Genomic DNA, 23,617 nt, shown 5'->3' on the forward strand with positions numbered 1-23,617 from the left:
TGCACTAAAATGTTTGGTCTTATGAGTATAACATTATATTGATTATAGTATTTTGATTTTCCAATATATAAGTAATTGTCAGTGACATTTATATTAATCAGGCTGAACTTTAATCATACTTTAGATCAACCTGTTTTACTTATTGTTTCATTTGTGCTTTGGTTTGGGAAGTTGTTTCTTTACTGATCCTTTCCTCTCTTCTGTTATTAGACTTGAGATATGACTGCTCTATGTTGTTGCTGTTCACGCCAGTCAATTCTATAAGACATGCTGTGTAAGTAAATACAACAACAGTTTGGTCTGAATTTCTTAAAAGATTATATCTCACAAACTTAGTTTAGAGGGTCCACACTGTCTACACTGTATATAGTGAAGTGTGCAAGTTTTTGAACAGGGAAATTTGCTTCTGCAGATCATCACAATGAAAAATTATTGTCCATGTTTGCATATCCCTTTTTAAAAAACTTGTTTTCATGACATTATTGTGTGTCGGTGGTCAGGGCTATCCAGACTGACAAGTGGGACATTGAGTGTCACCTTTCCGGTGGGGAGGGAGCCTGAGATTGTCTAAATTGAGGTCTGTTCTATAGCAAATGCAGAAAAAAAAATTTTAAGAAAGGAAATAAGTTGGTTTTCTAAAAAATATGATTGTTTGCTTGTGGACCACCAGGACAGATGAGTCCTCCGTCACAGATGGTGTGATCAGTAAGGATGGTCACCTGCACTTTTAAGGCCATTACATCTCTAATCCACATCCACTGCCACTGTACCTAAGGGTAGTTGGGACAATGTTAAAGACTTTCTTCTGCACTTGCATGTGGAACACCTAAATCCATGACAGTCATTCAGGCAGTAATACCAGGCCTGGAACCAAGCAATCCTTAAAATATTACAACATACCAAGCTTCTGTGTTTGAACGCAAAACAAATGTGTTGTTTGATCCAAAGACAATAAATACATTTATACTGATTATATAAGTAATGTAACTTGCAAAACAAAGTTGTGGAAAGCCTAAACTTGGATTCAGAATAGCTAAATCTGAGACTTTTTTTCATTGTAATATTATTACAATGATGGCAATGTAATTGTTTGTTGTTCAGCAGAGTCCAGTATGTTTGCTGATATACTTTTTTGCATTTGAAAATAAAAGTTGGGCTGATTTTAATACCATTACAGGAAGTGTTGTTAATTATTATTTTTGAATCATACTTGCATACAGTATAACATTAGTATAAGCGTTGTACTAGACATTTCAAGGATAATAAAACTGTTTTTTAATCACATTAAGTTACCACAAATTGATTTTTAATTTAGTAGAACTTGAAATTTTAATCAGTGGGTAAACAATTAGTATGACACAGTCAGTCAAATTATTCTTGGTACTGTATACTTGCAATGAATAAGTTGTTCTAACATAGTTATCTTAAGTAAACATTACTAGTTCTGGGAACTAATTAGACTTTATAGTGTATTTGAAGCTGATGGTGTCATGGTCCTGGGTCAAGCGACCCAGTGTTTGAGTTTATGTATCTTTTGTACTTCTGTTGTGCCTTAGCTTAGTGCACCTAGTTAATTTCTAGATTGCTGTTTAGTCTTGTTCCTTAGTTGTTTATGTCATCTTCCCCTGTACTAAGTCTCCCTGGTTCATGTGTCACGTCTGCGTGGTTATGTTTAGTTCATGTCATGTCTAATCTCCATGTTTCCTATTTTACTTTGAAAGTCTGTATTCAATGTCAGTGTATTCAGTTTCACCTCTCCTGTCCTGTCGTTATGGTTCATGTGTTGTCCAGCTGTGCTTCCCATGTTGTGACCACTTCCCCTGATCATCCCTCATGTGTATTTAGTCTCTGTGTTTCATGTAGTCTGCGTCGCGTTGTCTGTGTTCCCACCCCCTGTGTTCCGTATCTCCAGCCATAGCCTTTCCATAGTTTGTGTCCAGTTTAGGTTTCTGTTGAGCTACTACTCTTATGCTGCCCTCACTCTGGTTTGTTCCTTTCATCAGCCATAATAAAAGGCTCGCTTTTGTTTAATCCACTCCTGTATCTTCGCTTGTGTTCGCACCTGGGTCCACCACACACATTTCCGCACGGTCTGCCTCCGCAGATCTTGACAGATGGTGTCTCTGGAGTCACGGTGTAAGATCCTTCAGAGGCTTGCAGTTGTGCATAAACCTGCCATTCAGCCATCCCTAACCAATACCCACAAGCAGAAGCAGTTGCAGTGGGCCCAGAAATGCATCAAGATTAAGATTTTCAAACAGTCTTGTTCACTGATGAGTAGTGGATGGCAACCATGTCCCAACTTGAGTGCAACATCAGCAAGGAGGTGGGGGAGTCATGTTCTGGGCTGGAATCACGGGGAGAGAGCTGCTAGGCCCCTTTTGGGTCCTGGAAGGTGTAAAAATGGTAAATTATATAGAGTTTCTGACTGAACACTTTATTTATGGTACAAAAGGAAGTGTGCATTCTGTAGCAAAATTATCTTCATGCATGACAATGCACCATCTCATGCTGGAAAGAATACCTCGGTGCCATTGGCTGCTATGGGAGAAAAACTAATGCTGTGGCCCCCATCTTCCCCTGACCTTACCCTTATTAAGAACCTTTGGAGCATCCTCAAGAAAAAGATCTATGAGGCAGTTCACATCCAAACAGCAGTTGTGGGAGGCTATTCGGACATCTTACAAAGAAATCCAAGCATAAACTTTTTAAATATTCACAAATTCAATGGGTGCAAGAAATGTGAAGTTTATATCAAAGAAGGGGTCCTATATTAGCATGTAATTTGACCTGTTAAGATGTTTTTGATTTAAATAGCGTTTGGTTTCAGTAAATATGACCACCCTAATGCAGCAAATTCAAGAAATAACAGCTTTCAATTCTTTACAACCAATAAAATGTTTTTAAACTCTGTTGTGCATAATAATTGGGAACAGTGCATTTTGAGGGTTTTTTTTTCTTTTTTGCAAAAACGTAGATATCATTGGGAGGTTTGTATAATGCAATTTGAATTGTGCTCTAATGGCTGATGACTTGAAAATTATACAGACTGCCATTTGTATCAACTATATTATTTACATAATAATTTGGAACGCAGTGTGTTTTCAGGCTAAGATTTAAGACTTTTCAGCCATTAATATCTACGCATGCTCACAGATTTGACACATTTACAAATCTGGTTACACACAAACGGATTTCAATATGTACACATTTATTTCCACGCAGACCAAAATGCGCACACACATTGCTAAAACAAAACCATGTTAAACCACCTGTGGGTGGGTGCGACTATGATTTGAAACTGCACCTCACATGACTTCCTGTGAAAGGAAGCTCTTTCACGCAGACGATTTGACCATTTGAAGGAAAACAGAATGTAGGCTAAGTTTCTCGCTACATAGTACCTCCGTTATAATGACCGTGCACCTATATTTGTGCACACAGTAGATGCCATCATATTTCATATTCACTAAGTCGACTGCCAAAACGAAGCCTGAGGTGAGAATTTTGTTTATGAAATTTTTTCGTTTTTCTCTGTTTCTGTAAATTGGCTAAATGTTTAAGTAGAGGCAAAGAGAATCATTCAAGAATGAGTTAGTAGATATGATTGTGGAAAATTTTAATGTTTAGAAATTGTTAAAAGTATCGTTTTTAATGTGAGCGTAGACGAACTTGCAAAGTTTCTTATATTAGATTCTAAAGGAAAGTCTTTAAACACACTGAAACGGTAATTCAACACCAAAATATTGTTCATTTGGGGAGTTTTTCAATACCAAGTAGGCTACATTTAGTCATTTGTATATGCAAACTTGGTGCAAATAAGTTCGAACTTGGCCAGTTCACTTTCAATTTCCGAGAACACAGCTCAGCTACAGTGTGTTTTTTCTTTACTCACTACCCTTTTACAATGGCTGCTCGATAAATCTAATTCCCAGGGGTTTTTCTTTGCTTGCTTGCTTGCTTACTTGCTTGTTTTTATTTTAAAAAATGTATTCTACGAACTTTGGCAAAACAATTTGGGAAGATTTCAGTTAATTCTAGACTGACTTGTGCATTAATTTACATTGTCAACTTAGAACTGGTTAAGAACTGGAAACTACTATACTGAAATAGGTTTCTGATGTAGAAACTATATTTTAATTCTAAAGCTGCCAACTACAATTATATGAATTTCATCTGTAGATCTAAAGAACACCTCCATATCTTTAGTCTTATTCGTGACCTTTATTAGTTGTCTTCCAACATCCAGATATTTATGTGATGTGTTTCATAGTGTCTCATAGTGTCAAGCCTAATACTGTTGAGCAACAGCAGTCACTACATGTCTTTAAAGGGACTGGAGAGACAAGAATGCCACACCCAAGCAGTAAATACTTTTATTATGAGACACCGGGGGGGGGGGGGGGATGCTTCCCTCTAACAAACACGCCATATTTATAGCCTTGTTTTCTTGCAGGTATTAGAACCCCCCCACAAATTCTCTCTGTCTGTTAGTGTCAGTGTGTATAATTCTACTATCAATGCATATCTTTGTAGTATAAAAGATAAAACATAAATTTGTGGTAAAAATTATGAGATAGATAAGATAAGCCGACCCTGAACCACTGAAAAGGCACAGTATTTATACTGGTACACAACAGGACAGAAGGGTACAACACTCAATGGAGGGTATGGTTTTCATGTGGTAGTTAAACCTTGCTTTTCCAGCTTTACTGTTGGAACATTATCAACTCGAGTGATGGCACTCCCAGCTCCAACCTTGGACTTCTGACGCAAATAGACAGCATTACTGCAGCATCGTATTACTTCCTGTTCCTGTTTCAATGCACTGTGGTCTTCTTGTCATTTAATTTGTGGGGCTTGATTAATTGCAAACTTTTGCACAGAGACAAATTTCACAGTGTACAACCCAAATTCCAGAAAAGTTGAGACATTCTTTAAATTTTAACAAAATGAAAACTAAGACTTTCAAATCATATGAGCCAATATTTTATTCACACCAGAACATAGATAAAATAACATGTTTAAACTGAGAAATTTCATAATTTTATGCTTCCTACAGATGGCTGAAAAAGCAAGAAAGTTAAAAAGATTCAGTTGGAAGAACATTTAGCAAGTAATTGAAATTAATTGATATCAGGTCTGTAATGTGATTGGCTATAAAAGGAATGTCTTGGAGAGGCAGAGTCTCTCAGAATTAAAGATGGGCAGAGACTCTCCCCAGAGACTCTGTGAAAGAGTGTGTAAAAAGATTTTGGAATACTTCAGAAACAATGTTCCTCAAAATCAAATGGCAAAGGCTTGGCAACTTATATCATCTACACTGCACAACATCATTTGTGTTGTCAGATTTGTGCAGCAGCTAGTTGGGCATCACCGCACACTTTTGTGCGGTTTTATCGGTTGGACGTTACAGCCCCCCTTGGCTCATACTGTCCTTTCTGCTGGGTCTACCACTCACTAAGGATGTGGTGGTCCAATTCCGGTTCGGTGGCTGCTCTGCGAGGCGTGTATATATGTCCCATACTTATGTGTTGTACCGAGTGAATCGACTGAAAGGGAATGAATAGTTATGTCTATAACTTCTGTTCCCTGAAGGAGAGGAACGAGATACAACACAAGGTGGCCCCACTGAGCAGTTTGGCTCGGTGAAGAGCGGCTATCGAACTGAGGGATGACTGTGATGACAGCGGCTATATGTGCAGGCGAGGCTGTGTGTGTGTCATCACACGTCATCTGCCTTAAAGGCGTGAATAAAGGTTTCTTCAGCCAGGACACGCGAGAGCATGATATCCCATACTTATGTGCTGTACCTCGTTCCTCTCCTTCAGGGAACAGAAGTTATAGACATAACTATTCGTTTGTTTGTACCTTCTCTCTTCAAGCCTCCGCTGTCTCACACTCTCCCTCTTTCTCCTCCTGTGTCCCTCACATCTACATCCATCAGTCTGGCTGACAAGCCAGCCAGCACCAGGCTAATCAGCTGATCTCTGGATTAAAGAACACCTGCATTGTGTAGCTGCTGCACTGAGGTCCAATTCCTCAATAAAAGTAACAGTTCCATGGCAACGAGGAGAACAAAAACTCTCTCAACCCACATGTTTAAGAGAAAGCTATTAAAACAAACTAACATTCTAAATAATATGTAAAGACAAAGTAAAAAAGAATAGCCAGTGCACACATTAATATTTGCCATTTAATTATTATTAGTTATCTGATAGCCACATCAGCCATTTTTTATTATTATTATTATTAACGTAGCAGCTAACAGACTGTACTTGGATAAAAGATAAATAATTGCTGCAGGCTGGAACGGGTGGAATATTGAGCCATGAAGGAGTGAAATATGGACACATAGAGATGATGTGTTAAACTTTTTTTTCTCAAATTTAGGTGATCCAAAATGAACCAGTCAACAACAAGAAAACCACCTCTGATTGAAAAATGGACCACAGAGGATGTTCACCAGTGGCTGACGGCAGAGGTCAAAGTTCAACAGAGTTGTGCAGACAGATTTACTGAAGAGGAAGTGTCGGGGGCATGTTTAGTTTCCTTCGATAAAACAGACATTTTGGACTTCGGAATAAAACACGGTCCTGCTGTGAAAATCACAGCTTACCTGGAAAGTCTGAAAAAAGAATGTAAGCATCAATCAGAGTTCCCAGAATATGTGGAAAAATGGACCAAAGATCAGGTGAGCCAGTGGTTAGTGCAGCATGTGAATGTATACAGCAAATATGCAGAACGACTCCAAGAGGAAGATGTGTCTGGAGATTGCCTTGTTTGCTTCAGGAAGCAAGATTTAGTGGATCTAGATGTAAAAGGTGGTCCTGCTGTAAGAATTATTTCAGCACTCAAACAACTGAACCAGAAACCGGAGCCAACTCTGCAACCTATTACAGACCAAAAAGAAGCTGCCAAACCCACTGAACCAGGAAATGCTCAGGCCAAAGAAATAAACCGTCCAGAATCATATGAAAACACTGAATCCAAAAGAGATGGGATAGTGGAAAAAGACTCCAAACAGATTCAGTTACCATTTGATAAAACTTCAGAGAAGAAAGAAATTCAACAACCAAAGCCACAGAACACAGGGGTCTGGAACAAAGGAACTGTTGTGGTAAAGTTTCTGTTATTATTTATACACCACACTACATCAAATATTATATACATATTAATATAGCTTTATACAAATGAAAATGAAAAAATAAAAATCAATAAAGCTGTTGGATTCTTAAATATTGCTTTCTTCCAGCAGACCACAGTGTCACCCGATGCCTCCAGGATTACTGTGGAGATCGAGAAGATCCTTGCTGACCTTTTGAAAGTGGATCTTAAAACATTTATTTTTCGTTTAAGATTACACACTGAATCCAAACGTAAACCTATTTGTCAGAGTAAACTGGAGGATAAGGACAGCATGGATATTGCTAAATTAATGACTGACCACTATGGAAGCAAGGAAGCTCCACAGGTCGCAATACAAACTCTAAAAGAGATAAATCAGCTGAAACTTGCCCGTCAGCTGGAAGAAAGAATAAGTAAGTATGAATCAACTAACTCTTCATTTCATGGTTATGTAGTGGCTGAAGCCTGTTCCTAGTAAGAATGCATTCAAATAATAAAATGTGCAACTTAGGTATAAGCCATAAATTCCTGAGAGCTTTGGGATGTGGTTTAGAGTATAACCAACTGCACTCCTGTAGGAGTACTATACGACGGCATAGGGATGTTTGATATAACAATATATGTCGGATGACGGTATGAAAATGTCTACCGTTTCATATTACGCTATTGTTTGTTTCATGGTGTCGCAAAATAAACTAGTTATTCAGCCTGTCTGGGAAAGTAAATGGTAAATGGCCTGTATTTGTATAGCGCTTTTACTAGTCCCTAAGGACCCCAACGTGCTTTACACAACCAGTCATCCACCCATTCACACACACATTCACACACTGGTGAAGTAGTCTCATCATTCTTGACCCCCTGTCTAGGTTTGTAATTTGTCAGTGCCTGTACTCCCTGTCACATTCGCTTGGTATTTCCTGTCTCACAGAGGTGTCCCTGGATTCTCTCTGCATAAGTGCATTTTGCAGCCTCTATTTCTTTATTAGAGTGCAGACCTGGCCCAGCAAGGAGCACTCTGATCCCCTGTCCTGAAAGCCACATCTCAGGCTGTCAGCTGTGAGCGCACCTATGTGGTCATCCAGGATTTCTGGTTGTCTGTTATGTCCAGCAATGAAGCAATCAGAATTATTGTCTGAAGGCCAAAATAAATTCAGAACAGATTTATTTTCCCAAGTTGACCCAATCTTTGGTGCTGTTATTGAGTCATCAGTGTTTTTGATTAAAAACTGATGGCCGCTTAATGTTGTCCTACTTTCTATTCACACTTTGTTCCTAGATACGTTTCCATTGCAGGTCTATTTTAAGTTCCAAATATGGGTGAAACACTCGCATTTACATGGTGACAACTGAGCACTACAGAGCTGCGCATTAAAAGGAAACTTTAAAAGCAAATAATTTGTCTTATTTTTAATAATAAAATTATTCAAATTACTCATTGAATTGTTGCAGCTCCAGTTTAAATTACCATAGAAAGTGCTTGTCAGGACATACTTGTATTCTATATACTGGAAAATTCAAAGTTTTGAGTGACAGATATCGTTAATTTTTATTTCTCTTATGATTTTATGAAAATCACAATAACATATAAAATACATCAAGCTGAACCGTTAACCTTCAGAGTGATCCTGTTTATGCTTTCTTTTGGGTCTGCGCTTGCAGGTCCTGCTGGTTCAGAGACTTACCACCTGTAAACAAAGCAAGACAAACACAGCGATCCATTTTAACTTGCAAGGGAAGTCTGGTTAGAACCAGGCTCTTGGTGCTGAACGCTCTTCACCTGTTTCTCAGCCAACTTCAAAGAAAACGCTTTCCCTGCAGCCTTTTATTCAGTGAATACAAGCACCACCCATTGTAAAAAAAACAACAACAAACAAACAAACAAAACAAAAAAAATCCTGTGGTGCATCATAAAATTAAGGCACTGTGTGTGTGACTTCCTGCTGATCACAAAGGGTCATCTCCCCTCATCCTGTATATGGATTAATTCCTTTAAAGGTTCACCATACACAAGCATAGGTGAGGCCATAAAGGGCAGGAAGAAAACATCCTTACTAAAAAAGGACACCTAGAACCTCACATGCAATGTGCCTGCAGTTAAACACTTGTAGCTATTGCATCCCCCACCTAGAGACAGTGGAGGAACAGAAAAATATCTAAACATGCCATTTAGGACAAGGTTTACAAATTTAAGTACCACAATGGCAAGATTTAACATACACTCTAACACTTTCTTTTTACTTTGATTTATTTTTCTGTTCATACAGGTCGGCTGATGCAGATGACTCTATCAAAAGAATCTGTGAGGAAAGAAGCAAACCAGGGAGAAAAGCTGAAGACTTTGTTAAGTTGTGGTGGAAACTCACTTGATAACTATGACAAATTTGTTGTTGTTGTAAACAAGAGCAATCCAGAACAACTACATTATCTTCAGTTTCTGACAAAGTTGAAACTGTTCTGCGTGTTAGACTGTGACCACAGTTCTGCTGCCTCAGGTGGATTGTGTCACTCATACAGAGAGTCAAGGGTGGCCAACCTGCATACACCACCACAATTTCAAGGACAGACTGAGTCAGTGATAAAGAACCTCAACCTCTACAAACAGACCAGCTGGGTGTTCTGTAATGGCCGGCATGACTTGAACAGTGACTCAAACTTGGCGCTGGATTATAAGAACTGGCTCAGGAAATCCTGTAAAGATGTAGAACAGGTAGTTTCATTCATCTGCAACCCTGAAGTTCTCCTCCGTGGAAGATATCTGATCATCTTCCTCCTACTTTCACCTGTGGACACTGAGAAAGACCCAGTCTTTGATATCTACAGGGCATTCATAAAGCACACTGAGGAGGAAAACATCATCAGTGTATGTGAGTCTCAGAGCACATATCTGAAATGGAGGGAGCTGATCAAGGAGAAGTGTGACTTTGACATTGAGCATCTGTCCATAAATGAACTAACCCTGAGTGAGATCAATGGCACCATAATGGCGATGGGACCATTCAGTCAGTCATCTGTACGGCTGCTTCCCTCTTCTGGTTCCAGTACCGTTGTCCTAACACAGAAGGATGAAGATTTATTGACAGCTCTAGATGTTTTGTGTACGAACCAATGTGAAAGCGTATATGATGAAAACAGTTCAGAGTTTCATGAATTTAGAATCAGTGTTGAAGAAGAATTCTACAGAGGTGGCAAAGTGAAATGGTGGAACTTCTACTTCTGTGACAAAGACAAAGAGAAGCCATTTATCAAGAGAGACAAGTATGAGAATGTGATGAAGCTGATCAGATCTCAGTGGAGAGCTTCAAACGACATGTGTGTTCTGCTCAACCTGTTTCACCATCCTGGCTGTGGCGGCACCACCTTAGCAATGCATGTGATGTGGGACCTCCGTCATGAATTCAGATGTGCCGCGCTGAAAGACAACTCCATGCCCAAAACAGAAGTTGCCATCCAAGTTATTAAACTAATGAAACTTGAAAGTGAGAAACCGTCTCCAGTTCTGCTCTTAGTCGATGATTCAAAAGAAACTGAGAAACCTTATGACCTTGTGACCTGCATACATAAAGCTGCAGTAGATGAACACTTAAATATATGTTTGGGTGATTCGCCAAACTGCAAAGTTATCATCCTTAACTGCGTTCGTTCCCATAGTCCAAAGCAGCAATACAGACAGCACAATCAAACACAGAATCAGTTCATAACTGCTTCTTTGACCCCACAAGAGCAGAAAGATTTTGAAAAGAAACTCAAAGAGCTTGAAGAAACTCATGACAAACCTGAAAACTTTTACAGCTTCATGATCATGAAGAACAATTTTGACCAAAAATACATAGATGACCTTGCTCATAACACATTGGAGAATTTTGATTTCAGCAAAAAGGACTCCCAGCTGTTTGCCTTTCTAGCGTTACTGAACACTTACGTGGAAGAATCAGACATCTCTCTCTCTCTCTCTCGGGATTTTTTGGGGATGGAATTAATTCGCTGGACAAATTACACTGTTTTGGAAAAAATGAATCAGTATTCAAACCTTCTCATCATAGACAGGATTGAAGAATTGGGTTTATACGCAGGACTCCGGATACTTCATCAGACCATTGCATCTGCCTGTCTGGCTGAGTTGGAGAGAAGCTGCTACAAGAAAGTCAATGAAATTACTATGCAGATGCTTCATTATGATCTGTTCTTCAGTGCTAGATCCATTAAAGACCGACTGATGCTCTCAATTCAACGAATGTTGATTGAAAGGCAACATAAGAAAGATGGAGACGGGAGAGAACTATTTTCTCCTCTCGTACACAAAATCCATAACCAGCAGGGGAGACAAACCGTCCAAGAAATCTTTGTGAAAGCCTCATCCAGATTTGTGACAAGTGCATCTATTCCTCAGGCACTGGCGAGATATTTGTACATCAATGAGCGTGACTACCCAGAGGCTCTGAAGTGGGCAGAAAAAGCCAAAGACATTAAAAAAAATCCTTACACCTTTGACACAATTGGACAAATTTACAAAAGCAATTTAAAGTATAACATGGACAAAGAAAAGCAGGAGAAATCACACAACCCTGAAGACCTGCAGACAAACATTAAAATAGCCATCAATGGTATGAAAGCTTTCCAAAGAGCCCAAGAGCTGGCAGAGCTTGCAGACGAACCACAAGAAGAAACAGCTGATGATAACTCAGAGGACTACCCCAGAAAGTCATACAATGTTTATGGCTATGTGAGCATGCTAGAAATTGCTTTCGTTGTCTTTGACATACTGAGTAAGTTGCCTTTCTTTGGGGAACACGACCCCATTAAGAAAATGTACCTCCAGAGCTTTCTTAGAGGAAAAATTAGGATGACAAGTGTTTACAAAGAGAACAATGAGATCAACAACAGATTTGTTGAGATCATCAACGAACACGAGGGATTTCTTGTCAAACTAAAATCTGAAGTCAAAGAGATATTTGATTTTCTTGACTGTTACTTTGCCTACATAAAAGTGAACTCTGAATTTGATGCATTGAATCATAGAACAGTCTCTGAACATTTTAAGAAGTATGTGCAGCTTTTCTGTACAACACCAGAAGAAATGAAGAAAGAAAAAGAAAACAAGTCCAACCTCAATTTGAAATTGGATATTGAGGAACGCAAAGTGTTTCTTGAAAAGAACCAAGCAGACACTTTCTCAGGAATACTTCAACATTTGGACAAACCTGCCAAAGAGATGGAGAAGATCACAGAATGCTACGCATTTCTGCACAAAGCTGTCAGCCAAAAACACAACATACAAATAAAAATTAATTACATCATATCAAACATTGTTCTTTGTCATCTGAAACCAAAATCGAAACATGTCAAGAGTTACGGAGACCTTTCTGCTCTCCTTTCAAAAATTCTGCAAGATATAGGACTATATCATCGTCTCCCAGACGCTTATTACTTGGCTCTGCTTTTATTCTGGCCAAGTCCTACTGAGGAAAACACAGAAATCGGGAAATATGTCACAGCCATTCGAAGGTCCTCCCACAAACGCCTGTCCAGGTTATTGCACAATAGAAGCACCATTGCTTACTTTTATTTAACTAAAGAGGAAGGACTAAAGAGGCTTGTCTCCAAACCCACACTAGATGAGAGCTTTCTGCCAAAGATTTCTCGTGATACCTTGGCACAACTTTGGAGGAACGGAGACATATTTAAGGAAAAGGCAATCATCAGTCGCCTACACAGGGTCAGTGGAACCATTGAGCAAGGCGAGGTGTATGCAAACTATGGTACACAGAAGATTCCGGTGCGTCCAGCTCGCATAAGTGGAATCAGAAGTGGCTTCAGCACAGAAAAAGTGTCTTTCTACCTTGGATTTGCCATTAACGGACCAATTGCATATGATATTAAGTATGAAAACTAGGAAGGAGACATTAAAAATGCAACAAGTGAGCCAAGAAACTGAAATGAAATAGGGTTAGCTGCAATTGGTTACTGTTAAAAATTTACTTGTAAAAGAACATGTAGGAAGAGACAGTAAGAAAAACTGTAAAAGTAAACTTGCACTGCTGCAACACATTCATGGACTATCCATATATATTTGTATATAAATTTAGTCTGTTTATTTAATTCAGTGCTTTTCAGATAGTTTTGGTTCTGGTGTGGAATATTGAGTCGTCTCTCGGAACAGCATGTTGTAATTATGTAAGAAATATAACGTTTTTTGTTCCCTTTCATTTGAAAAACATTGTAATTGTAATCAGATAAGATGACTGATGGGAGCAATCTGCTTTGGGGTTGTTTTTTTTGGCACAATTATCTGACTGTTGTATAAATGTGTAGAGATTTATATTATTGATAAATATTTTCTAAGCTCTGAGTAATAAAATAGAAAAATGTGTAAATTTTGTTTAAAGGTAAACAAAAAACAAGTCTTATCTGTCATCATCATAACTTAGGAGGTCTTTATCAAAATGTGAACATCTTTTTTAATGGATGTATGCACTTGAATTTGGCCATCTGTCTTTGCAGTAATAAATGTTAGGATGTTCCTCCTGACGCCCAAAGAAATGAAATTTCTGTTTTTAACATTTGCATCCAGCAGAATTCCTGGACTTACATTCAGAGCTCATAGTGTTTGTATAATTTTGTCCTCCTAAAATGCGGAAAATCTTTGCTTCTGACATGATCCATTTTTACGTTTCAGATGTTGGTATATAAAGTTTGGTTCACAAAACATATTCTGACTCTGATTTTAAAAAAATTGCTCCCCCTTCAACCAGAACATATTGTATTTCTCATTCTGCATCCATTCAAAACAGCATCAACAAATTTAAGTGAAAAAATGCTCAAAGGCGTATAAATGATGACACTGGACACAGCGCGTTCGGGTGATGTTTACCAACTTTAATAGTAACCCGGAAGTTCCCCCACACACAGCTTTATGGGAACAGTAGTCTACCGCTACACCTCCTCCTTTTAGCTAAAGACATACTGCATAACAACTCAAACAGCTCACAAGAACAGAAATGCGGAGCATCATCAAACGTGAAAATTATACACATCCCTCATTTGTTCACTTATATTTAAACGAAACACATTATTGTAAACATCTCTAACAGCCTAACCCATCTTTGAATAGGGCATGAATGGATAACTTCAGAGAATTACACATCCAGTCTTTCAGGAGGTCTCGCCACTCGACCAGATCTGGTAATAGTCCCTGTTGGTCTGAGGTGGCTCCTATTTCTCCTCAGAAAACCCCTGTCTGTCTCTACCACATAAGATCTGGGAGCACTGGCAAGTCCAACTACTGCTCCAGTAGTTCCTTCAGTGGTAATCCACACTTTCTGTCATGACGATAGTTCCTGAAGCGGTCTGACTCTGTGTCTGCAGTTGTAGTGTTTTGCCTGCTCACGCCTCCCCTCTTCATCTTTTTTGTGAAAAGCCTGTAGGTCAGGCCACTTTGGCACCAGCTTTGCCACAACTTGTGGCAGCGAGGTATGCAGGTGTCTCCCCATAAGCAACTGCGCCGGCGAGAGCCAATGTTCCAGTGGGGTGGCCCTGTACACCAGCAGTGCTCTGTTGTAGTTACAGTCCTTTTTCCACAAGTCTTTAATGGTACGAACAGCGCGTTCTGCCTCCCTGTTGGCTTGGGGGTACCTAGAGCTGCTCGTTTCATGTGTGAACTGGTACTCTTTGGCAAAGTGCTTGAACTGTTCTGATGAAAATTGCGGCCCGTTATGCGATACCACAGTCTCGGCAACTCCATGTCTTGCAAAGGCCTCTTTTATAGCATTAATCGTGACCTCTGCAGTTGTGTGTCTCAGTTCAGCTATCTCAATGTACCTTGAGAAAAAATCAATAATCAGCAGGAAGTGTTTCTTTGACCACTCGAACAGATCCATGCCGACTTTTTTCCATGGGCGGTCGGGAACAGGAGTTGCCAGCATCGGTTCACGGCACTGTAACCTATGTTTTTGACATGTTTCGCACCTGTCTACCATCTGACGTATTTGAGTTGAGATGCCCGGCCACCACACCGACTCTTTTGCTCTGGCTCTGCATTTTGAAACGCCCTGGTGGCCTTCATGCAAACGTGACAAAACCTTTCTACACAGGTCATCCATTTCCTGTGCCAACTTAATCTCCTCCAGCCTTTTATCTGTGGCTGGGAGATGGGAAACTACACAGTCCACAAAAACCTCCACCTCCTTTTCCAGCTGAATATCCCCAGCAGAAGGAGGCCCCGCCAGCAGTGCTCGTGAGAGGGCATCAGCAGTGACGAGGTTCTTCCCTGGAACATGGACAATGGTGAAAGTAAAGCGCAGTAGCCTGAGGCGGAATCTCAGGATGCGTGGAGGCAGGTCGTCCAGGCCTCTTGTGCTCAGAAGAGGGACCAGGGGTTTGTGATCTGTGATTAGAGTGAACTGTAGGCCCATGAGGTAAGATGACAGTCATTCACATGCCCACGTTACAGCGAGCGCCTCCTTTTCTATCCGCGCGTAGCATTTCTCTGTGTCTGTGAGACCTTGAGATATATGTGACTGGTCGCCAGGAGTTGTCAGACTGTTTCTGAGTGAGAACAGCCCTGATACCGTATGGCGATGTATCTGCAGCGACTCGTGTATCTGCTGGGTTGGAGTTCTGAGCGAGCACTTCTCGAGAGCTTAATATCCCTTTTAGTCTCCTAAACGCTGTTTCCTGTGGCTCCGCCCACATCCACCCGTTTCTGTCTTTTAGCAGTTCCTTTAATGGTGTGGTGATTGTGGCTAGTTGTGGCATAAACTTGGCAAGATAGTTGGCCATGCCCATGAGACGGTGCACATCTTCCACACTCTGAGGCTGCGGCAGCTGCTGGATTGCTGTTACCTTGTTGGGATCAGCCTCAATGCCTTTTGCTGACACTTTGTGTCCCACAAAGATTATTTGACTTTTAGCAAACTCACACTTCTCATTCAGAGTGAGACCCTCCTTCTGAAACTTTTGGAGCACAAAGTGCAACCTCTGGTTGTGCTCCTGCCTGCCATATACAAGCACATCGTCGGCGTGACAAATCACCCCTTCAAAATCTTCCAGTATCCGTGACATTCGCCTTTGGAAATGTTCCGGCGCCGATGCAATGCCAAAAGGAAGGCGGTTGAACTGAAACCTTCCAAAAGGCGTGATGAAGGTAGTGAGTGGCCTTGACTCTGGCGTGAGCGGAATTTGCCAGAATCCAGACCGGGCGTCGAGCTTTGTGAACACTTTAGCGTCTTTCATCATCGCTAGTGTTTGATCTACTGCTGGGAGGATGTGCCTTTCTCTTTTGACTACTGTGTTCAGGGGTGTGAGGTCCGCACATATTCTGGGGGTCTTTCCTGCTGGTCTGGGGATCGCTACCTTGCCTGAACACCACTCTGTAGGCTCAGTGACTTTGGAGATAACACCCATTTCTTCCATTCTGTGCAGCTCTTTTCTCACTGCATCTCTGAGGGGAAAGAGGAACGCGTCTTGGGGCAGATAGGGCTTGGGTCCTGCTCTATTCAATGTGGTTAATGCTGAACCCCTCAGCAGCCTAAACCTAATTGTAGTCGGACTTACTAACAAATTGAGTATGAGAAGTGGTTTTCATGGAAATTATAATTTTTAGTCTTTTAGGGGATCGTCGGAGGTCGTTTTGAGTGCTCAAATGCAATTTCTGCTTGTGCACAGCAGTGATGAACGTGTCTTTGCCCATCCTGTTGCCGTCTGGAGTTAAACTGTGCTCTTTCAAAAATTACGTTGTGTTTTCCTATGTAATGTTTGTCAAATGCCTCTTTGACAGTTGCATATTTCTTTTTATCTGCATCGCACAGTGGTAAAACTGCCAAAACATCAGCAGCAGCATCTCCCATAGCGTACAGAGTGTGTTAACTTGATACTCGTCTGATTTGTTATCAAGAGCGGTTGCAATGCGAAATCTTTCGAACCTTCTGATCCACTTTGGCCATTCGGCAGGATGAGAAAAGTCAAATGTTTCTGGGGGTGTTATTTGTACTGTGGTCGCCATCGTGACGTGTGGATCCCTGGCTTCCTCGCGTTCAGGATCCAAGCATTCCGGTGCGCCGACCCCGTCTCCTCCCTCCGACATGTGAGGCTCGTGCTCGACCGAGTGCGCACACGCACCTTGTTGCTAGCGCCGGTGTTGTGCCAAAAAGTGATTGTCTGCCAAAAACTCATTTCCAATGTTTCTGTGTATTTTTTTTTATGTGAAAAAATTGTTATGTGAAGGCTGTGTGCACACAGGGGTGGTGATATGAAGGACCCAAAATGCAGACTCACGGAAATCAAAGGTGAACTTAAATACAGCTTTAATGCTGAACTCCAAAAAAGTAACAAAACTGAGACTCCAAGGTAAACTTTACACAGACAAAACACACAGCAAAATAAGGGTAGATCACAACAATGACAAACTGCAACACAGGGCTTAAATACATAGAGGGAGCAATCAGGGAATGGACAACAGGAGGGAAACACAGCTGGGGCAAATCAGAACTGACGAGACAAGGAAGCGTAACCTGAACACACTGAGATAAGACAGAGACCTTCAAAGTAAAACAGGAAACACATAACACAGACTGAACAAAGACACAGACTCACATGCAGGCACTACAACAGAGGGAACAGAGACGTGGGACCAGGGCAGACACAGACACTGACTGGACACGGGGATATAGCGGACAGGGGAGACAGCAACTAAGGATTACACAGAGACAAACCATAAGACATGACTCTAACAAAAACCCAAAGACTAGAAATTATAAATAAGATAATAAACTCAAAAACCCTGGGTCAACGACCCAGGCATCCTAACAAAAATTAGCTGTTTTTCAAGTATCTTTACAACTCTGTGTTATTGTACTTACATTATAACCAATCCGGTCCTTTATCCCCACTTAAAATATTTTTACAGAACTATTGTAATATTTGCTGCCATTTCTGCTGTCCTTTTGGCCAGCTTACTCTTACAAAAGACATTTTTTAATGTTAATGAGATTTTTTTAACTGCATAAATAAATGTTACATAAAAGTCACTGCCAAAAAGTGATTGCAGCTTCTACCTACGAATGTTGTTTGTGGCTCAAGATGACTTTATGTCATCCATAAGAGATGCATTTGACATATGTTTCACATATTATAGCCCAACAAGTTACTTATAGCAGTTTAAATACGAGCAATCAGTTTTTGGCAAATACCGGAAATCAATTTTTGGCAGACAATCACTTTTTGGCACACCCGGTCACAGCCTAGGCCACGCTACACCTGCATGCCGGTCTTGTTCGGGTTACCGATGCGAAAACTTCTCTCGCAGTTAACTGCACCGTACTGTACTCGAAAATACTGTGGAGACCGTTGTTCGCACTTCTGACACCACGTATAAATGATGACACTGGACGCAGCGCGTTCGGGTGATGTTTACCAACTTTATTAGTAACCCGGAAGTTCCCCCACACACAGCCTTATGGGAACAGTAGTCTACCGCTACAAAAGGTGGACAATATATTGCATCTAAATTTGGTGTTTATAAATTTCCCACATTTGTTTATTTCTGTATTATTGCTACTCAAATCTTTTAACCCTGTGGGGTCAAACTAATCATAGGTGCCAATGCTAACCCTAATCTAACTCTATATTTTGAGAAGGAAAAAAAATACAGTTTAGGACACTTAGAATGCTTCTTTTTTTTCCCCAAAAGTTAATTCCGTTCATCTGGACAAGCATTTTCAGTGGGAGAAACGTTTCGTCACTCATCCAAGTGACTTCTTCAGTCTCAGCTGACTGCCGGTTTCCCCAACCTTATAAACAGTACATTTGCACAATAACTGAAACCAGCCCACTGAATGAACAATGAGCTGTGAGGTCAGTTCCTTAAACATATATATGAAAATTGTCATGATCATAGATCAACAACCACTGATCAATGGCCATGAGTACCATTCACAGAGAGTTGGGGGATGGCTGCAATCACAACACCTTGGAATTTGTTGAGAAGGTGAGAGACGTCATTATGGAGGCAGATGAAACAATGGTCTCATACGATGTCACATCCAGTGATGGGAATAACGGCATTACTTTTTTCAGTAACAAGTAATCTAACTATTTACTATTTCTATCGTCACAACGCAGTTACCATTACTAACAAGAAAATGCAGGGAGGATGCGTTACTATTTTTCAGCACACAGACGGTTGAAGCTGTCTTCAGCTTACCAGGAGCTATGGTGCAAAACAATCGTCCTGCTGATTGGCTGAGAAAAACTAAAGTAGTTGTGGTAAACCAATCACATGACCAATGTAAGATGACGTAGTAATATGATGCTATATACCAGTTTTTAAATTGTGTTGAAAGGCCACATAAAACCAGAGTCATGATAAAAATAAAAATAAAGTTTTTTCCTGAATACTATCATCACGTTTACTGTCTAAGAACAGCAGTAGCAAGCACTCTCTGCTTACGACCAAAACAAAAAGAAAACAAAACAAAAAACACCCCTTTTCTTATTTGTGGAAAAATGTATCATGTGGACCAATCAAAAATTATATGGCAACATGGGGCATTTGGTTGCTTAGGAAGAGGGGAACGTTTTAGGAGTGACGGCAGTGAGAAAGCGAAAGAGAGCGAGTTTTGAGATATGAGAGATTTGTGACGTTTAGTGTGTTTGGAGTGTACAGTTAGTGTGTAGTTAGTGTTTAGTGTAGTGGATAGTTTTGTTTTGTGTATCAGAACAATGATGTGACTGCTGAATGTCACAGGTGCTGCCAAAAAGCCACCAAAGGCAGATTGCAGTGTTAATACTAAGTCCAGATGGAAAACCGGAGGAGTGATACACCTCCTGTTGTCAGGCCTGCAGGTATCAAGCTAGTGATGTTCTCCTCAGTCTTAAAGTGGACAGAAATAAATTTTTGGAGACGCACAAATAATTAAACATATAGGGCTTGCATGATAAAGATGAGAGGGCTCTGTTTGCAGAAATGCAGCAGAAGATGAATAGTTTGAGCAGGGGGGTGAAATCATGCGAAACTATGGCTCATGTGAAACTGTGGGTGTAGACAATGTATGAAGAGAGGTGCCAGAAATTGTCCATATGTATCTGCACTGTGACCACTCTCTGACCTGGCCTTAAGTAGGAAATAAGGAGGAGGAAAGAAACAGGGAAATTTGACATTTTTCATGTCTGAGAATAGCAGGAGGAATTTGGAGCCAGGATATATGTAGGTAAGAGACAAGACAGCTGCACATGTCAATGGTCATGGGATGGAGTATATGGATTCGATGATCACAGTCACATGTGGGGGGTCAGATCAAAGTGTTTAAATGTATTGTGTGACTTAGAGTATAAATCTAACAGGCTGAAGGAGCACCCTTCAGATTTGCAGGAGGCTTTGCGCTGTGCACATCTCCCCATGCGCATGGGTAAATAAAAAGGAACATGGGAAGTAAAGTATTCTGTCTCGAGTCGTGTGTGTCCTACCAGGTCAGAATCAAAGGATCGGGAGTGACAAAAAACAGTCACTTCAAAGGTCAAATTGCATTACATTTCTTCACGTCAATATACGGGCTGACATGTGCTGCAAGTGGCCCCCGGGTGCGAGTTTAAGACCCCTGGTCAGTGTAGAGGATGGAAATCAACCAAGATAGCTGTGAAACATCTGCTGACATCTGGTTAAATTCAGTTGTGTACATCCACAAAGAGCAGCAGGTCAGCTGATCACAGCCTGTACACTAAGAAAATTTACTGGAGCTCTCAACAGAAATGACCATGACCTGTAATTCTTTTCCCCACAATGAGCCAATACAACTGATCTTAGTTTTCCTCCACCTGCTGAATCCAAAAACTGGATGAGGTTAGTGATGTAAGGTTCAAATTTCAGAAACCTTTGACTAATTCCCTTTATATAACATAAACATGAGAACATTTGTGTTTAAATTTGCTCTGTAATATATTTTTACAAAGTGTTGCGTTCTCTCGCTGTGTATGTGCTGTCCTCCGTTTCAGGCATTGAATGAACACAAATATAAAGACAACACTGCCTCCCTGTGGAGAGATTGCATCCTAGGCAAGACCATGGCTCTTTTTTTTGTTCAAGAGCTTTAAATCTAATGGAAGTGTGTGCGTTTAGAAACTAGAAAGAGACTGTTCGCAGTCACAGTTTCCTTTAGCTTAAATATGACCACTTTACATGCTATGAAAAATAATTAGTGTCCTACAGCCATACGACATGATGATATTGAATTACAGTATGTGTAAACACTGATCTGCTGTCCTGCTCTCTCTGATTGCAGGAAGAATTTAAAGACAGAAAGTGTGCGTGACTTGTGCCACTGCTCTTCAGCTGAACTCACCATCTATCCACTGTAACTGACCATACTCACACTAATGCTGACTCTGGGTGATCAAGGTAAGTTTAATGATGTTTTTATCACTGTAACTTTTTTATATTACATAATGTGTTTTACACTGTTGCATGTACGTGTTGCATTTTACGCCATTTCACAGACAATGAATGAGGATGGATCTGTTTAACTGGCATTTTCTTTTCTTGTTGTCGTTAACTCAGGGAAAATCTTTGATGGCCATGAGGCTAAACCCCACAGCAAGCCATACACAGTGCTTCTGGAGAGAAAAATGAAAAAGAAAAATGAAGAAGATGAAAAACGTTTTGTGGTGTTTTCCTTCTGAATGAGAATTTTGTGACGACTGCTGCCCACTCAGGCTGTGGACCAATGATGCCACAAAGTGTGATGGTCCTGACCTAATTTATCATACATAATAAAATCAACCATGACGCACTGAAATGTTCAAAATGCATGAAAAAATATGTGTCGTGTTGATGTCAACTATTATGGCTGATAGATTTGTTTTGTGGATACAACTGTGTCACAGAAACAGTAATCTGTAATCATGGGAGTTTTTCACATATATTTTTGTCATTTCAGGTCTTATTCAGTCTAAATAGGAGCTCACGGTGTACATTTGAGTGATGAAGTTCACTTATGTGGCATAAGCATTTCCACATAAACACTTCAATGCGACTTCTTTCGTGAACACAGTGAAAATCCATCACAGCTAAAATAGATGTTGATTTGCCATTAATATTTTTCTTTTATTATCATATAAAATATTTTTATTTAGCCATAATGCTAATAATAACATCCACATGTCCATCCACTTTCTAAGCCAATTATCCAGTTCAAGGTTGTGGGAGGACTGGAGCTGATCTCAGCTGACAGCTGTGTGTGTCTGGAGGAATGCAGGGAGATAAGAACTGTCTCCAGCTCTTCTTACACATGATACTGAGAAAAATAATTTTTAAAAACTGTGATTATTAGAACCATGATTAATATGTGGTTTTACTGATGGTTTACACAGTTGCACAAAAACCTAAAACTGATAAAAATATAACACAACATATTGAACATAAATATTTACCAGTTACTATAACTTATATGTGGTTTCACTAAGGGTTAATTATGTTCTCTAACATATTGAGACTATCTCTCCATTCGGTTATGTCACAGCCGGGCCGACCTGGGCAAAAGTCTCGAAATGCAGACCACACACGGAGGCACAGGTGAGCATGAGAAACAGAACTCTTTTTACAAGAACAACTAATAACGATTCAGACTGTGAGTACACAAGTAACTATGAACAACACGAAACACTTGGGCAACTAGAATAATTCAGTGGCAGGGGGCAATGTTCAAGGGCCTTGGAACAGGTGATCCAGCAAGGTGTCACAGGGAACTAGAACGACAGGAGGACAGAGTTAAAAGCGGTGTCCAAGGAGCCATGACGAAAATGTATAAACGGATCTTGTCTTACTTGGCAGGTTGAGGCTTATATGCACGAGAGGGGGAAAGAGGTGAAGCGGCGCTGATTCCAGGTGGTGGGCTACATGGGTGCTGTAACAGATGGGCAGCCAGGTGAGTGAAAAGAAAGGGCCTTTTGCATTGAGCTGTCTTGTACCGACCAGCCTCCAGATGATGGTGAGTTTGGCCAGCAGAGGTAATGACTATGGGTTGAAAGCACAAGATTAATCTCTCTAAGAACAAAAATACTCTTTCGCAGTCAGCTCTGTGATCACCAGCACTAACTGTAGTTAAACTGAAGCTTGGCGGAGAGTAGTGGCGGGTGCTGGTCTTAAGTATGTACGGACCAATTGCCAGCAGGTGTGGAGATGCACAGAGACTATTATAAGATGAACTTGAGGATCTTAAAGGGGCCTATAAATAAAATGTATTATTATTATAATTATTACATATGGAATATGTAACCTGTCATGGTCCGGGTGAGCGTGGCGTTTTTCCACAGAGTCTCTGTTTCCATCCCTGGTTTACTCACAACTTTCTTAAACTTAATGGCAATAAAACAGAATTTATTTTAATAGACACCAAATCAAAACTGACTAAAGCTCCAACCACAAATAGTACAAAGTGGGCCATTTATATGGATACACCGTAATAACATGGGAATGGTTGGTGATATTAAAGTCCTGTTTGTG

The 23,617-nt window shown here is 40.4% G+C and overlaps 1 protein-coding gene across 3 annotated transcripts; it reads left to right on the forward strand.

Annotated features, from left to right (window-relative positions):
* Window positions 1–3,315: 3,315 nt before the first annotated feature.
* Window positions 3,316–13,971, forward strand: LOC120738866 (sterile alpha motif domain-containing protein 9). 3 transcript variants are annotated; one of them, XM_040040401.1, is made up of 4 exons: window positions 3,316–3,498; window positions 6,394–7,120; window positions 7,256–7,535; window positions 9,387–13,971. In XM_040040401.1, the coding sequence occupies exons 2-4, from the start codon at window positions 6,404–6,406 to the stop codon at window positions 13,016–13,018; spliced, it is 4,629 nt and encodes a 1,542-aa protein (XP_039896335.1). In that variant the 5' UTR covers window positions 3,316–3,498; window positions 6,394–6,403; the 3' UTR covers window positions 13,019–13,971. The 3 variants fall into 3 exon arrangements, with proteins under 3 accessions (XP_039896335.1, XP_039896334.1, XP_039896336.1); XM_040040400.1 differs by having other exon boundaries at window positions 3,317–3,498; window positions 7,256–7,541; window positions 9,393–13,970; XM_040040402.1 differs by having other exon boundaries at window positions 3,317–3,498; window positions 7,259–7,541; window positions 9,393–13,969.
* Window positions 13,972–23,617: the final 9,646 nt, after the last annotated feature.

The sequence above is a fragment of the Simochromis diagramma genome, unplaced genomic scaffold (assembly GCF_900408965.1).
Source record: "Simochromis diagramma unplaced genomic scaffold, fSimDia1.1 OVJJ01000026.1, whole genome shotgun sequence".
In the NCBI taxonomy this organism is placed as follows: domain Eukaryota; kingdom Metazoa; phylum Chordata; class Actinopteri; order Cichliformes; family Cichlidae; genus Simochromis; species Simochromis diagramma.

Excerpts from the sequence above, each read along its gene's own strand:
- LOC120738866 (XM_040040401.1), top strand. The coding sequence starts at position 6,404 with ATGAACCAGTCAACAACAAGAAAACCACCTCTGATTGAAAAATGGACC. Across the intron at positions 7,121-7,255 it reads GGAACAAAGGAACTGTTGTG|CAGACCACAGTGTCACCCGA; the intron begins GTAAAGTTTCTG and ends GCTTTCTTCCAG. Across the intron at positions 7,536-9,386 it reads TGCCCGTCAGCTGGAAGAAA|ATACAGGTCGGCTGATGCAG; the intron begins GAATAAGTAAGT and ends ATTTTTCTGTTC.